The sequence below is a fragment of the Oreochromis aureus genome, linkage group 5 (assembly GCF_013358895.1).
Source record: "Oreochromis aureus strain Israel breed Guangdong linkage group 5, ZZ_aureus, whole genome shotgun sequence".
Classification (NCBI taxonomy): domain Eukaryota; kingdom Metazoa; phylum Chordata; class Actinopteri; order Cichliformes; family Cichlidae; genus Oreochromis; species Oreochromis aureus.
Window position 1 is genome coordinate 30,361,200 of NC_052946.1, and position 16,050 is coordinate 30,377,249.

The window sequence follows — 16,050 nt, forward strand, 5'->3', positions numbered from 1 at the left end:
AGAATGCCCATCTTACCTCACCCTAATAGGTTTTACCATGCTGTTTACCATGCGGGGAATATAAACTAAAAACACGAGTGAAATGTCATTTCAATATATAGAGAGAGTATATACAGTTATTATTAAATTATTAAATTCAAGTTCTGCTTAAGGAAGTGATCCAAGAAGCACGGAAGCGGCTGACTGCCGCACACATATTTCCGGGTCTCTTAGTTAGTTAGTAACCTTCCTAAGCAAATTTGCCAATTGGACCGCACCCCAGGGGCTGGGGGAAGGGGTGAGAGGGTGAGAGGGGCAGGAGTCACATGGGAACGAGTCAGGTTGCTGTCACATGGCTTGTGTTTGCAAGGCTGAGCCGACGGGAGGAGGGGTTTGGACAGAAGTTTGTGTAAGAAGAGAAACTGCGGTACTTTTTCATGTAGCTCTTTAACAAGTTGAAACGCCGAATCGGATCAAGGAGGAGCTGCTTTGTCCAAACAGACAATTATGGAAATCCCTGCCATAAATCTAAAGGTGAGGTTTACTTGCTGCGTTTCTGATTGCCTCGGTTTGTACGCTCAAACAAACGCTGGTTTTCAATGAAATGTCAGCTCTGTTCCTCAGTGGTAATTCCTCTGTGTGGCAACTACCTTCCTCTGCTTGTGACTCAGATCACAGTAAACTGCTGCTCTACTTTTTGCTATTAAGTAAGAAGTGTTTAAGGTAATGTTCAGGGGATAAGGTCCCCCCATTTTTGAGTGAGTGGCAGCAGGCCTTTTGACAGAGGTCAATATTTAAACATATAAACATTTATTTTCACTAACGCTGTGTTTTGGCAAACACTTTAAAAACTCATATGCAGTGAATTTGGAGGGAATATTAAATTATAAACGGATGCCTTTGATTAACTGTGAAACTGAACAGGGACAAAAGTGTCATTGTGCTCTGTCCACAGAATAAAATGGTTCAAATGTAATTTTGGACAGCTCTTTCAAGGATTATAAAACCTGTGATGTCAAAAGTAGGCTTGAAGGACACTAACACTAACTAATATCCTGTTTTGTGTAATATCATGTATTTTTTTATTTTCGTGCAGTGTATTCAAAACAGCAGAAAAAATCTAGTCATTCATTCATTTTTTTCAAATCAATTGATTTTACTTTGTTTCACAGAATTGAAGAAAATCATATGTATAAATAATGCAGTTTGGCAGGGCTGAAAACAATGACTTCAGTCTTCTTGGAGGGCTAAATAAAAAGAGGAAATCATTGCTATAGATTAGCTGATGATCTGAAGCTTTTAACTGGTGTGTGAGTGATAGATAGTTCAGTGTAAACACATTTTTGTCCTTCTCTATTCCAGGCCATCGTACTGGTGCACTGGCTTCTTACAGTCTGGTGAGTATGAGCACAGGCTTTTTTTCCACAAACCTGAGGAATTTCTCTCCTCTTTTGGCACACAGACACATGCTTATACTCCTGATTCAGGTCAATTCTTTCACCTACATGTCTTGTCCTCTGTGAAATTGCATGTAACTCTCCTGGAGTGTGTAAGAATCTGTCTCGTATGAATTGTGTGTTTCCTTCAGGGGGAGTATGGTGTGGCCGGTGCCGTCCTTCACATGGTCGAACTTTAGCGTTTTAGCAGTTGGAGTGTGGGCGATCGCACAGAGGGACTCAATAGATGCAGTGATCATGGTGAGTCTCTGCCTTCATTTCTTCATGCGCTCTTATAGCATCATGTGACACATAAAGTAGTCCAACTTTAGGCGCAGTGCTGCATATCTGTGCTAACCTATTTGTCTGTGGAATCTAGGGCATTCTGTGAGCATCCCTTTGAAAAAGATAGCCCTTAATTTACCACAGTACAGTAGCTGAGGCCCTCAGACAGTTTACATTTGCTTAAGGAGCCATTTTATTTTAAATGTTTGAAGTTTCAGAATTGTCAACCCTCATCATACCGTAACTCTGCACCCTTGACTGGAATTTCCATTGTACATTAGTGACATCAGCTGACTAAGGGAAAAAAACCAAAACAAAAGTGTGACTTGAGAATTGTTTTTTGATTGTGTTCTGAAGCAAGAACAGCTTTTAATGAGAGCTGTTATCAGATAGAAGGAAAACTTGTGCAGTTGGCTGTTCTGTCTGTCAGAGGAAACTATTTAGCGCCTCATCCTGACTGTGGGTCAGCAAAAGTACTGAGCCCTTCTCATAGACTGTATATAGAAGATGGCCACAATGGGTTGCGGTTTTTCAAGGCTTTAGATTTGGATTGAGTTTCACATTCTGGTTTTGGCTGTGTTCATTTTTTTTTTTTTTTTTTAAGTCAAATCTGACCATATTAACATGAGCAGGCAGTGAGGAGGAGTTGCCATCTATTGCTAGCTTGTTTGGTTAGCAAGGTACCTTCATAAAGTGTTGTAATATCAAATGGGATGCTTATTCTGACTTGCAACAAAACAGGCTTAAAATTAAAATTTTCATAATGGAGATAGTCAAAAGCATATTACTCACATGTGTTTTGTATGATTGAACACCAGAAACAACACCAGATGTCAAAATGCTTTATGCATTTTGACATCTGTGTAACGTTGGACATTTTAGCATGGGAACTGATTGGCCTGTGAAGCCAACCTCAGGGGCTGCAGCTTTTGGTGCTTCAGCTTCAGCTCTGATTTCATTTTTCAGCCCCAGAGGTTGCTGCATTTTAGTTGTGTTTTCACTGCATAAATACATTTATGCTGATGCAAAATATTTGTTACACTCTAAATCTTCGTGTCCTTGTAATGGGCGGATTCTTTCAGTTTCTGTTTGAATGATGTGGTTACTTGGTTTGTTTTAGTTAAATAAAATCTTTACTGCAATTGATGGGAAATTATATTAATCTCAGGGGGCTATGTAGCTTTGTGGATGACTCTAACCCACTATGACTAACTTTAACTGATAGATTTAACAAAGCTATACTTAAAGTCCACCTTTGAAGGCTTCATGCTTTGAGTGTTTGAAATGAAGGGATGAATCTTGATCAAAAACTAGCTGTCTGCTTTGTTGTTCTTTGACAGTTTGACAGTAATGGACTCTGTCACTGTACTGAACATTTGAGAATTATAGACCCTGTGATGTAACCACAGGATTCTTTAGCACTGAGTGGTATTTTAAATTAGATCAATCACTCACAAGTCACCCACCCAATCAACTGCAGGTAATATAGCCCACTATATAGCTTTTCCAGTATTGTTAAGTCTTGGCAGCATTTTTCTCAGGTGCCTTAAGTGAACTTACTTATTTTCAAGTGTTTAACTAATAGCATGTTTAACTCATATTTCTCTAATAATTATTTTTTTTATTGGAGAGTTATTTCTCATCTTACAATATGGATATTGACTGTCCCACATTATAAGACAAGATCTTTTTCTTTTTTTTTCTTTTTTTTTTTGTAATGGCTTACTGTAAAACTCTTTTTCCAGAACATGTATACTATACTTTTGTTTTTTTATATCACACCCATATATAAGTTAATATCCTTCAGCAACCAAATGACTTCATTTTCCATGTTACAATTATGTCGCTTTACATGTCTCTTTTGTGTGCTCCCTGTAGTTTCTCATAGGGATGATTTTGACAATATTGACCGACATCGTCCATCTCGGGATATTCTACCCACGCAGTGACCTGAACGACTTGTTACGCTTCAGCACAGGGATGGCCATCTTCAACCTGCTGCTCAAACCCATGTCCTGCTTCTTTGTCTACCAAATGTACCGCGAGCGAGGAGGAGATTACAACATCAACTTTGGTAAGTACGACTAGAAGGGTCACGTACAGTAGCATAAAACATTTTGAGATTTGAAAAGATTTTGGCTCAGGTTCCTTAGTTTTTTTCATTTTGTTATGATGAAAGATGTGAAAAGTTACTTAAAGCAGAAATACATACACAACATTTCAGAACTAGTGAGAAAGTATCTAAAATACCTGAGTCTACCCACCGCTTACAACCAAAGCTAAGGTATGGAGTAATGCATGTGTCCAAGGGCACTTTGATATCTTCCTTGTGTTGTTTTATGCCGTTTGCCATGAAAAGCAAACGGCATAAAATCTGCCGCTGAGCGAAAGCACTGGCAGATGATTCCACCGTCAAACTGATTAGTTATAGTCACAAGACTTAAAATGCAGAGAAATACTTGAGCTGCAGCTCGGCCAGTCAAAGAAACCGTTTCTCAATGAAATGTTTATTACATTTGTGTGTCATCCTGGCAACCAGTTTATACTGCATGGAGAAACACATTAAGCCCATGCAGGCCTACGAGTGTATGATCTGCCATGATAGCACATGGACAGAAATAGCGCAGGAGTGATGTGGAAAGAAACACAGATGGACTCAAATCTGATGAACACAGAAAGAGACACTTTGTGTTGGTACTGACTTTTGGGTGTATAGCGTTCTGTTTGCAGGCAAACATCTAATAAGCACGCTAACAAGTGAAGGGATGGTTGATAAAGTATGTGTGGTCATTGATTTGTAGACTTTACCTCTCTCTCTGCTGAGAGCTTTTCCATTAGAAATCCCACTGAGCTGTGACGTCTGCTGGACTCTTAAATCCCGGAAAATGTTACTCATTCATTAGCGTTTGATCCATAATAAGAGCAACAACAACACAAATGGGAAAAATAAAACCACATATTGTTGGTGTAATTCAATTTTATTACTATTAATATTAGTATTATAGGCAAAAATAGTATGTTATTTCACATCATGCTGGGCGAAGTAATGAAATTTCTCTTGCATTGTGACCCAAAACTGCAGTTGACAAAATATATTTCCTGCTTGCTTGGCAGATAATTGAATATTGATGAATGTGCTCTCTCTGTGGTTTTACTTTACCGCCACATTCACACAGCAGGTACATCCATTAGAGTGTGTAATGACTGATGAAAGCGGCTAATGTCAGTTTCAGACTATGTGAGTTTTAATTGCTGCCTGATTGCGTTGTTGGCATTTATATGGTTCCCCGCTGCACTGAGCACTCTGGGAACCAGACAATCAAGTGCATGTGAGTGAACTGTTGATTCAGGTATTTGGGGCTCCCAGAATTTTGATTGATGGACCTCTTATGGTGGTTGAATTACTCTGAGTTTGTGTATTAGACTTAACTTTTACATCCAATGCAGCAAAAACTGCACATTTGAGCCATCACACTTTTACGGTCAGTCAAAATGACTGTGGTCATTAAACCAATCACTGCTTAGCACCTATAAACAGGCAAATCCAGACTGTCAAAGCACATAGAGGTGAGGCAAGTACTTTACATGGGTAGATGAAAGCCTCAGAAACACTGAAATAGAACAGCAAGTAATAAGCTGTGATTTTCTTTACACTGTGAATGATTGGCAGGTAATTAAAACTATAAGCAAAATTGAAAGGAACAGGTGCCTTCTCATTTGTGAGCCATAGATGGTAGCATTTTTTTAATGTACATCTTGTTTTTACTGAGTTGGGCCATATTTTGTCTTCAGACCTGCCTTAATTCTTCATGGCATAGATTCAACATGGCTCTGGAAACATTTTTCAAAGATATTGATCCATATTGACACGACTGCATCACACGATGTTGCAGATTTGTCAGCTGAATTTTCTTTTCCATCACATCTCAAAGGTTCGTTCTTAGGTTGAGATCTCGTGGCATTACAGTGAGATCATTTTAATGTTTAAGAAACTATTTTGTGATGATTTGAGCTTTGTGAGATTCCAAGTTATCCTGCTGGGTAACTTGGCAGCTCTGGTGCAGTAGGAATTGAGGCTTATTAGACAGGGCACCCTTTTTTCCAGTCTTCTGTAGTCCAGTTTAAAATTGTAGCCTCATTTTACTGTTCTTAGCTGAGGGGAGTGGTGCCTGGTGGGGTCTCCTGCTACTGTAGCCCATGTTACAAGTTTGAAGGGTTGTTAGTTCAGCGATGGTCTTCTGCACACCTTGGTTGTAATGAGCTGCTTTTGCCTTCCTATCAGCTTGAAGCACTCTGGTCATTCTCTTCTGACCTCTGGCATCAACAAGCTACAAAAACAATTGTGGGCAATTTTTATTTGAGTGAAAAGGCACCCTGTTTGAGTTTAGGATCCTATTTATGTTTACGGCTAACTTCAATCATTTTGAGTTTTTACAATTGGCATTAGAAAAAGCCATTAGTTAACGGATTTCAATAAGTTCATACCTCAAACTGTACCAGTGTTATCCAGGGTTTGTTGTATTTGCTAAAGAGACTTAGCAAGCCCTCTCATGCTTAAAAACACACACACAGATAAGATTAATTTTTATCTCTGTTTGTGTAGTATGATTTTTAATCGTGTGCACGCAAAGAATATTGTAGACAGACCAAATAGCAGTCTGAACAGTTTCCACATCATACGGTAAATACTAGGCCTAACGCCTACCAGGGACCTTTAAGCTTTAGCCAACAAATGCATATTTAAGACTTTTTTAGGAGTCTGATTTTCATACAGTGCACCTCAAGACATTGAAAAAGTCAGTAAAAACTCTGCAGCCAGGGAAACTAAATACAACAAACGACTGGAAAATTGACGGTTGGTTGCTAGATAAACATAACAAGTCTGAAATGACAGACTCATCTTTTAAACACTTATCATTAATTTTGAGCAATGAGTCTGCTGCCATTATGTGTGAACTGTACCAGAACTGTGCCGTGATGTAAAGTGCAACAGCCTTGCCAGCGATAACTAAGTAAATTGCAGCTTAGCAGACTGCCTGCCATGCATTACCCTTAAATTAATGTGCTCCGAAATTAAATTAATGTGCTCTCCTTTAATATTTGTCCCCAACTTAAAATTTCGTTATTTTTCTTGCATGTCATCCCTTGTTCTTTTTGGCATACCTTACTGTCACACCTTAGTATTTAATTTTTGTAAAGGCTGATTTTTGTTGTTGTAGTTGGAATTTGATCATTTCTTCTTCTCTTCTCTTCTCTTCAACCTTTTGACCTCTCAGACTTTGAGACCTCTGTGGACAGTCGATGCACTACGGATAGTGCTGACAGTGCCTTTATTGGGCGCCGCTATTGATTCCTGGCCTCTTCCCTTTTTACAGTTTCTCTCCTCCAATCATCTCCTTCCAACTCCTTCTATGCAGGAAGTAAGATCCCATATCAGGCTGCAGGATGATACAGAGAAATAGATTTTTTTCCCCTTTTGTATTTCTTTCTAAACAATCATCTTGTCAGTGTTCTGTTGTCCATCTCTTTGTGTTTTTTTTAATCTGTCTTTTAATTTGACTGTTCCCACCTTCAGTAAGCCCATACCTGCCTGCATTGCTATGTTTGTTTGTAGAGATTGCTCTTATGCAAACACTATTTATTGTGTTTTAGGAGTTTATATGTTTCTGAAAGTTTGCATCAGCTATATGTTTTATTCAGGTTTTTAGTCTCCAGATGCCTCATTTGTGCTCTTGCATTGTATTTGCATGTATTAAAAGCAGAGCTGCATGATGCTGCACAATCTAAAATGAGCCTAATTAAAATCAACATGATGTGATCTGATACTAGACAGTGAGTATGGCCTGGTTTTATGCGCACGCTTTGTTGAGCTTTATGTGATGCCATCCTTTGGTCAATCTTTGTGCTATTGCCATTATTCCCATACAGCTGCAGTGAAACCAGATTTCTTGTTTTACTGGCATTAAAGGTGCATGTTTGTCACCGCAGTTGGACTCTGGACTGTGCAGAGGTGCTGTCTTTGAAACTCCAAAAGGGGATAGTTGATATTCTGGCCATGTCAGAGTTTGGACTGTTTGTTGTAGATGCTTCATGTGAAGTCCCTTTATAGAATTCTTCATATACGTTCTCATCTATAATACAGCAAGGAAGCTATATCCTCTGGTAAATGTTTTTTTTTTTTTATAATCTTGATTATTTGACTGCTGACAGAAGGACAAGAGATTTTTCATGTTCAATCTCACATCAGTGAAGTTCCTGTGCACAGACTCTTCTCAAAATGACTAATCAAACAGTCGTGGGGAAAAAAATAGAAGTGGTGAAATGGGAGGAATTTCTTCTTCCATCAAAGAAGGATTTTGAATAAAAGTGGCTGTTTTCTCAGTCTACCATTCATCAGAGGGAGTGTGTGTTTTTTAATGTATGCTGGTAATAACAGATTCAAGCGCTGTCATTTATATTTCTACAGACATGGCTAGGCAGTTGACTCAAGATAGCAAATCTGCACAACCGTTTCATGAATCTGTGTGTAAGGAGAAAGGGAAAAAAACAAAGAAAAAGATTTGAGCTTTCTGTGTGCCAGTACTTTAAATATGTATATCAACAACAGTCCAGTCTCCAAGGTTCATGATTAGATGTGGTTAAAAATGATAACTGGTGTTGAAGGTTTGTGGCTTGTCTCTGCAGGTTTCCCTTCTGTATCACGAAACAGAGATGCCTATCAGTCCATTGACCAGCAGGATGACTCCTCTACCTCAGGAAATCCCTTCAACCAGACCCCGGACAGCAAACCAGGAGTTCGCACTTACTGAACCAAGCAGCCGTTGAGCAATGCAGTGTTTTCCTTTCAGCAACACCTGTCCAGCACTTTGGGACAAGTATTATAATCGATTCTGTGTCATCCCTGTTTTGTACAGTTGGCGTGTAACTCTGAAAGTTTTATTATGCTAAGTAGTCATTTGTTTGAACTTCAGAGTGAAATGTGGCATAATTACACCCATTTTCATTTCATACTTTGGCACATACCTGCTGAACGCACGCAGAGGAAAAACTGTTCTCCCATTCCCATGCTGTGATGCCGTACTTTTCACCTTCTATTTTTAGTAGACAGGTGTTGAATTGAACCGCTGTGTCTACAGCGGTTTTGTTTTCTGTTACCTTTTTTATTTCCCAGAAATGTGGCACTTTCAGATGCTAAGAGTCCGTTTCTCATTTTGTAAGCAGTAGATTAATTTTTTTCAATTGTTTTTTTTTTTTTTTTATTTTAAATATTACAGTTCTGCTGACTAGACTGGAGGTTTTTGACAAAGGAGAAATGAAATTAATGTCCATTGCTGTGCCTTGGAAGTTACCCTTTGCTTTTGTATTTTTTCACCCAATGTGAAATTTGAACTGCTTCAACCAAACTGAACGCATAGCAAGAACTGTAGTTAATGTTTCATCTCCTAACTTGGCATGAAAATACACTCACTGCAAAGCAGATGGGTCCTATTCATTTATGCTGATATTTAGTGTCTTCAAAGTCCATACTAAGACTTTTTTCATATCAAGCTGCCAATCTACCAAAATGTAAAATATAGAGACTGCTGATTTTTGTAACATCACATAATCGTCAGTTAATGATTATTAAAAAAAAGTAAATGATTGTTTTCTTTGTTATTCTAATGGTTACAAGTAAATTGCTTAAGTATGTAAAACCTGTTTACAGTATATACACAGTAAATTACAGACCACACCATACTGATATGTTAGAATATGTCTCTGCTGTGTAGGCACAAGAGATATGAGAAAGTATTATTACACTAAAACTGTTCAAAGCTTGAAATGTTCACATCAGCACTGTGGTTACTGAAAATGTGCAACACGTCGTTCACTGAGCTTTTCAAGAAGTGTGTACTCTCAGTTTTTGCTGGCAGATTGTCCGACTTTGGTAGCGATATGAGTGTAAAGAAAAGCGGCTACAGGGATTGCATCATTTGGACAATTTGGAGTCGGTTCACTTTTGAAAGTGTTACAAGATTGGAGTTTTGTGTTTTTTGAAATCCTGATGAACTGTGTGACTAAATGGAGATGTGGTAACTATACTGGTCACAGTATAGAGATGTGAAATTATGCATGCCATAGTAGCGTGACCTATAGATCACAAGACACACCTTACTTGCAGTTACTAAAGAGCCTGTAAGAAGCATACTAAATAATGCAGAGTTGCAGTATTGCTTATGTAATGTTAGACAACTTCTAAAGTTTACTGTAAGTTGTGTTTTGAGAAACTGTTTTTGCACCAGAAGAAATGCAGGTTACCATAAGTTAACAAGAATAATTTTTTTTAATTAAGCCAAATGTTTAATCTAATAGCCTATTAATGTTATTTATGTTATTTATCAAGCTTTTATGTTAAGTTTAAACAGATATTACTGCTGTTGCTACTAAGAATTTCTATAATTAAGATAAAAAAATGAAGGTAACACTTAACTCACAAATCACAGGCTGAGGCTACTTTCACTATAGCATGGCCCCCACATACCTGTATTCAGCCCTGGCAACATCTGGATGGTGCCCTTGGGCTTTCCTCGGATCAAGGCATCAGTGAGCTTCTGGACAGACTGTAGTCCAGGTTCAGCATCACAGTTCATAAAGTCTGGATTCAGGCCTGTTGAACATGAGGGCCAGTCAATATCATCAGTGCCTTCATCATTCAGGGAGCTGCCTATGCACGTTTGCCATATGAGGCATTGTCCTGCACCAGGTGGTACTTAGTGCACCAAGATAAGGTCTGACAGTGCGACTGAGGATTTTATCCAGGCACCTAATAACAGTCAGGGTATTATTGGTTAGCACATTCAGGTCTGTGCAACCCTCAAAGGATATACCTTCCCAGATGATCGCTGTCAAACCGGTCATGCTTGAACATGTTGCATAACTTTTGCCGTTGCATCTCCAGAGTTTGTTGTGAATCTGCTGTAATTTGTAAGGAGAACTGGATGTAGCGGAGGGTTCTGGTGTTCTCTGCCACTGGGCTGTGAGCAGAGGTCCCACTGAATGACATCATGCTTTCATTCCACCCTTGTGGATTCTGATTCTGAGAGTTTGGTGTGAAACATACACAAGTAGCCTGCCAGAGGCCTTTTGTTGGGCTCTGGCAGTGCTCCTCTTGTTCCTGCCCACATAAAGGAGCAGATACCGGACCAGCAGCTGGATTGTTGCCCTTTTAGAGCAATGTCTTTCTTTTGTGTTTAATGGTCAATCTCCTCCACACCTCTGAGTGTGCAGGAGACACACAGTTAACATGGTGTGGATGAAAATACCTGAAGGAGTGGGCCTGAGTGGGCTGCAGGTTTCATCTCCTCCACTAGCAAAAAAGAAAATGAAAACATCGGTCAGAGGGATCTGTGATCTGTGGCCTCCACGTGTCATTTGCACAAAATCAGGTGAAATTGTTTAAGTATTATGTGGAAGTTTAACTGATTCTGTGTTATTCTGTGATGATCAAGTGTACCCTTAATTTTTTTTTTTTTTTGCACAGTCCATTTTCTTGCAATTTCATTTTTTTTCTTTTACCTTCTCTCATATACCTAGTTCCTCTCATCCTGCTCCACTAACATATATCTTTACCATTCATTTGTACCCCCGTCACAGAAGACAAGAAAAGACATTCATCTTCCTGTCCTCCATGCACTAAACCATTTTTGCACTCCACTGTGCATGCTCTGAGAGTCACACTACTTTCAATTTTGGCACATTTTGAAAATTCACGCTACAATGAGTGAGTTAAAATGACACAAATGTTTAATACACACAAAAGAATCATGAAAGTGAAAGATTCGTTCTCCACTGCCTCCCTCAGCACAGTTATAAAAATTCAAGTGACACAGTTGTACACACGTGGAATGTAAACCACCTCATTAGCATTTTTTACCCACACCTCTGGTGAAAACAGGTGTGGCTCAGTAAATTATATGTTGTAAATGAAAACCTTTTATATACTCTAAAAGTAGTAAGTTCACAGATTATGAACCTGTAGTCAAGGTTTTTGTCACTAAGGGCTTTTATTATGATGAGGTAGTTAGCTTAAATGGTTTATTGTCCTCAAATGTGCAGGCTGTGGAGCTGAAAGCCCTTGAGCTGAGAGCTTTGTCATCTGTTTGTAGATTGTAGTACCTTGTGGGCTTCTTTATAAAGTAGGGAAATTCAGTTTCTGCCACAATAGTATTGTTGAGTTTAAAAAAATGTTACAAAACAGTGTAAAATTTACATAAAAATAGAATTAAATGATTTCAAAATTATATAAACTTCATGTAAAAGAAAGGACATTTCAGAAATAAAAATGGGGACAGTTCACCAATTTGTCAAAGACTGCATGAGCAAATCAGTATATTCAAAGTATTTGCTCATCATCTATGGTGCGCAATATTAAAAGACTCGTAGGATCAGCCAAATTCCATACGCAAGGACAAAATCAAAACACAACGGTTGTGATCCACAGGGAGCAGTCGTGTAAAATAGACACGATTCTGTAGTGGTGTATGCAATGGAAATCTCTGCATGAGCTCAGGATGCTTCAAACAATATTAGTTATGTATTCAGTAAACAGTTTCTTCTTGCACTGGTAAGTGCAGCCTCTACCATTTAAAGACAAAAAAATATGATCCTAAAGCACTGTCACCTTTTTAGGGAGCTCAGTTAAGATGGACTGAGATGAAGAAGCTGCTGTGTGCATACCAAGAGGTTAACTGGTCAAAAAAAGTAAACTCTTAAACCTCTTGGAATAAACACCACATATTTTAACATCCACGCATCCATTCTCTTCCGCTTATCCTTGTCACCTTGGCTGGAGCCCCTACCATAGGGCGCGAGGCAGGGTACACCCTGGAGAGGTGGCGCCAGTCTAATAGAGACAGACAACCATTCACACTCGCACCTAATTTAGGTTTACCAATTAAGCTAACCCAAACACGGGAAGAACATGCAAACTCCACACAGAAAGGCCCCTGCCAGGTGGTGGAATCCAACTCAGGACCTTCTTGCTGTGAGGCAACAGTGCTGATCACCGCACCACTGTGCTGCCCTATAGTGAAACATTATGCTTTTGATTAAATGTTTGCTTTTTTCTATGGGAATGAGTGTTTTTTTCCTCTATAAATTTTACTCTCTACTTTTTGGTTGGTTAGATGGTTGGTTTAGGATAATAAATGATTGATCACATTAATGAGATTGTGACTTACGCACTGGACTGCCTCATTCAGGCTTGTTGTATAAAGACAGCTTTGACGTGATGGCTGAAAAGTTATGAATATACAAAAACACAAGTGAAGTTTGGAAAGCGTCTGATTTCCACTTTCAACTTGGCACTCCACTGTTTTAAAAGAGACAAAACATGGCAGCCATAAACATGGGTTTGCTCATATATATGAGCAAACCCCCAACCATAAACATGGAAGCAGCAGCCGTATTTTTTTTTCTCATATTATTTATCTGCCATATTGTAGGTCATCCAGGAGGGATGTCAGCCAACAGCAAGCCATGAAACTGAAAGAACCAAACAGCACAGTTAATATGTTCTCAGCATACAAAGTAGGCTCACGATTGCAGTTTAAGTTGAGTTGATTATTCACACCTGGGGAAGATGTTTAATTCATTTGCTCAAATGATTTAAGGATACGGTCAAAAACAAGGTACCATGATGATCTTTGAAAAATAATTTCCTTTTTTTTTCTTGTGATAACAGCTAGCTGAGGACAAAATGTATAGATAATCTGTGAAAGATAGAATGAGAGGCTGTGGCTTTAAAAGAGAAAAGAAAAAAAAACAACGTACGAAGACGACAGAGAGGGTGAAGGTGCACCAGAGGAGGTGGGGGAGGAGGTATGGCCACGAGCTCAACAAGCTGTTGATTAATAAGGAGCTGCAGGACTGCCTCTCCTGAGCCTTGCATGCATGCAGGTTTAACACATCCTCGGGCTCACACCTGATTCCTCTGAGTCAAGGACACGCTCACTCACTGCCATTGTGGTTCTATGCAATAAAAGGAACTCAATTTGTCAGCTCTGTTATTGCATTAGCCATGATCCCCAGAGAGCTCTGAAAAAAATGAATGCGTGGGCATCAGGACTGCAGACTTCCAACACCAATTTTCAGCATCTTTAGGTGTCCAATATTTCTGAAATGAAACTGGCCTGTAGGGTTTTTAAGGGAATTTATGTTGTTAAGTGAGCTATGTTTTCATTCCTCCATATTTTTTATTTAGAAAATCTGCTAATTTCTCTGTGGTGACTGAGATAAATGATGGCATTACTATAGTTTCATTTTTTCTCTCTCTAATGAGATATATAAGAATATAAGAATTAGTAACACAATCTAGTCTGTCAGCTTCAATTTACAGTTTAGGTTATGGAGATTTTACGTATTCCTTCATTTATTTTTGCCCTTCTTTCTCTTGTTAGTCTTTACTGTTTTCTCTCTAATCGTCAAACAAAAACTCAGGTTAAAATAAATTTCTGTTTATAAATGTGATCTCTGTGTAAATACAAAGGAAAAAATATTTTTAATGACATGCTTTCAGCTGAGGGTGAGGGTAAAAATGTGACCCTGAAAGCAACTGGGGTCAACCTGACTCCCTTGGCTGTGTTCCTGGGTAAATTATACAGCATGTGTGAGTGATAAAAAAAAAAATATTGACAAGCTCAAGCTGATGAGTCTCTAAATGAGTCTAGATGCACAGGAGAAAGAATCTTTGGCTTGCATAGATGATAAGTTATGGAAAGCGTTACTTTGATATCCCAGTCTTCAACATCTTAACCCCCCACCTGCTGTCTGGAGCTGCTCGGCAACCAGCCATAAGAAAACTACAAAAACAAAACAACAACAACAAAAATGCTCAAAAGTCCTCTGAGATTAAAAAGTGTTTACATGTGAAATTGATCCAGCAGTGACATTTTTATGCCTCAGGCATCTGGAGTCCCCTAGGAGAGCGCTCTCAACCCTTGACCTTTTCACACTGCAGCCTCATGCATCTGCCACCAGCGATAACGGCATCAAAATTGATTCCAATTACCCTCCAGTCCACACAAGCCTGAAGAGAAGGGGGTCAGCAAATCCCTGCCCATTAGGCAAGGACTGATTTATTTGCTGGATATAAAATAAAACTAAGTAAACACAATGAAAACAGAGTCAGTGTTTCTTGGGGTTATTTCACAAAAAGAAATCTGGAAAAAGGTGCTACTTCCTCTCTAATTTCAGTTCTGTTAAAAAGTTCTGAAACCATTCTGCAAAGGCAGTTTGGTTACAACAATCAGTCAGTCTGCATCACATCAGGTATCATTAAGAAGACAGAAATTTAAAGACAAATATTCTCAGTGTAAGTGGATAAAAAAGACTAGAACTGACAAAAAAAGGAAATGGATGTAAATAAAAAGATAATGCTAATGCTCTACAAAACTCATAAAGGCCCAATAGGAATAATCCCAGGAATAATGACTGATATCCTCCCTGGTTCTTGGACCTTAGGTTTGTAGTGTTTATGAGGGAGGGATAGCTCAGAGGGCAGGGATAGCTCAGAGGGAGGGATAGCTCAGAGGGCAGGGGTAGCTTTGAGGGTAGGGATAGCTCAGTTGGTAGAGTGGTTGCCCCATGATCGGAAGGGCGGGGGTTTGAATTCACTGAACGGCTACTCTGAGGTACCCCTGAGCAAGGTACCGTTCCTACACGCTGCTCCCCGGGTGCTGGATTGGTGGCTGCCCACTGCTTCACTGGGTGAATGGGTTAAATGCAGAGGACTTATTTCCCTATGGGGATTAATAAAGTATGTATTATTATTAAGGTTTCTTTTGGTTTTGAGAATGATTTTCTCCTTTGAGAGTTCATGATTCCTCTATTTTTGAATTTGTTTCTTTTGTAAATTAGCTTATCTTTGGTTTGGAGTTCTGTATGTAGTTTGTCTTTTCATCAGTGTATCCTCAGTTTTCCATTTCTGCATTCTCAGTTTAGTTACAGTTTCTTCCTGTTTTATTTTGGTAGTCTTTCATTTCTGGCGCTTTTTAGTTTTGATGCCCTGTTGGCTCATTGTTCCTGATTAGTTACAGCTGTGTTCCCCACCTGTTTGCTCTCCCCTCATTATCTTTTGTATAAATTGTCTGTTTCTGCTTATCCTTTTTTGTGTTGTCCCTTTTGCTGTGTCTCCTTTTTCTGTGTCCCAGTTAAATCTGATATTTGGATTTCCTGCTCTGCAGATGGTTTGGGATTTTTTGGGCACTTTCTTTATTTCGTTATACTTCTGGCATTAAAGATTTATTTTTAAATTTTGGGTCTGCAAGACTATAAGACACTCAATGTTTCATAACAGAGACATGTTTTTATA

General features: G+C 39.0%; 1 protein-coding gene across 1 annotated transcript; it reads left to right on the forward strand.

Annotated features, from left to right (window-relative positions):
• The first annotated feature begins 201 nt into the window (after positions 1–201).
• On the forward strand, positions 202–9,342 carry LOC116315076 (angiotensin II receptor-associated protein). Its single transcript, XM_031733240.2, has 5 exons — positions 202–513; positions 1,342–1,376; positions 1,568–1,676; positions 3,579–3,774; positions 8,385–9,342. The coding sequence occupies exons 1-5, from the start codon at positions 487–489 to the stop codon at positions 8,507–8,509; spliced, it is 492 nt and encodes a 163-aa protein (XP_031589100.1). The 5' UTR covers positions 202–486; the 3' UTR covers positions 8,510–9,342.
• The last annotated feature ends 6,708 nt before the right edge of the window (positions 9,343–16,050 follow it).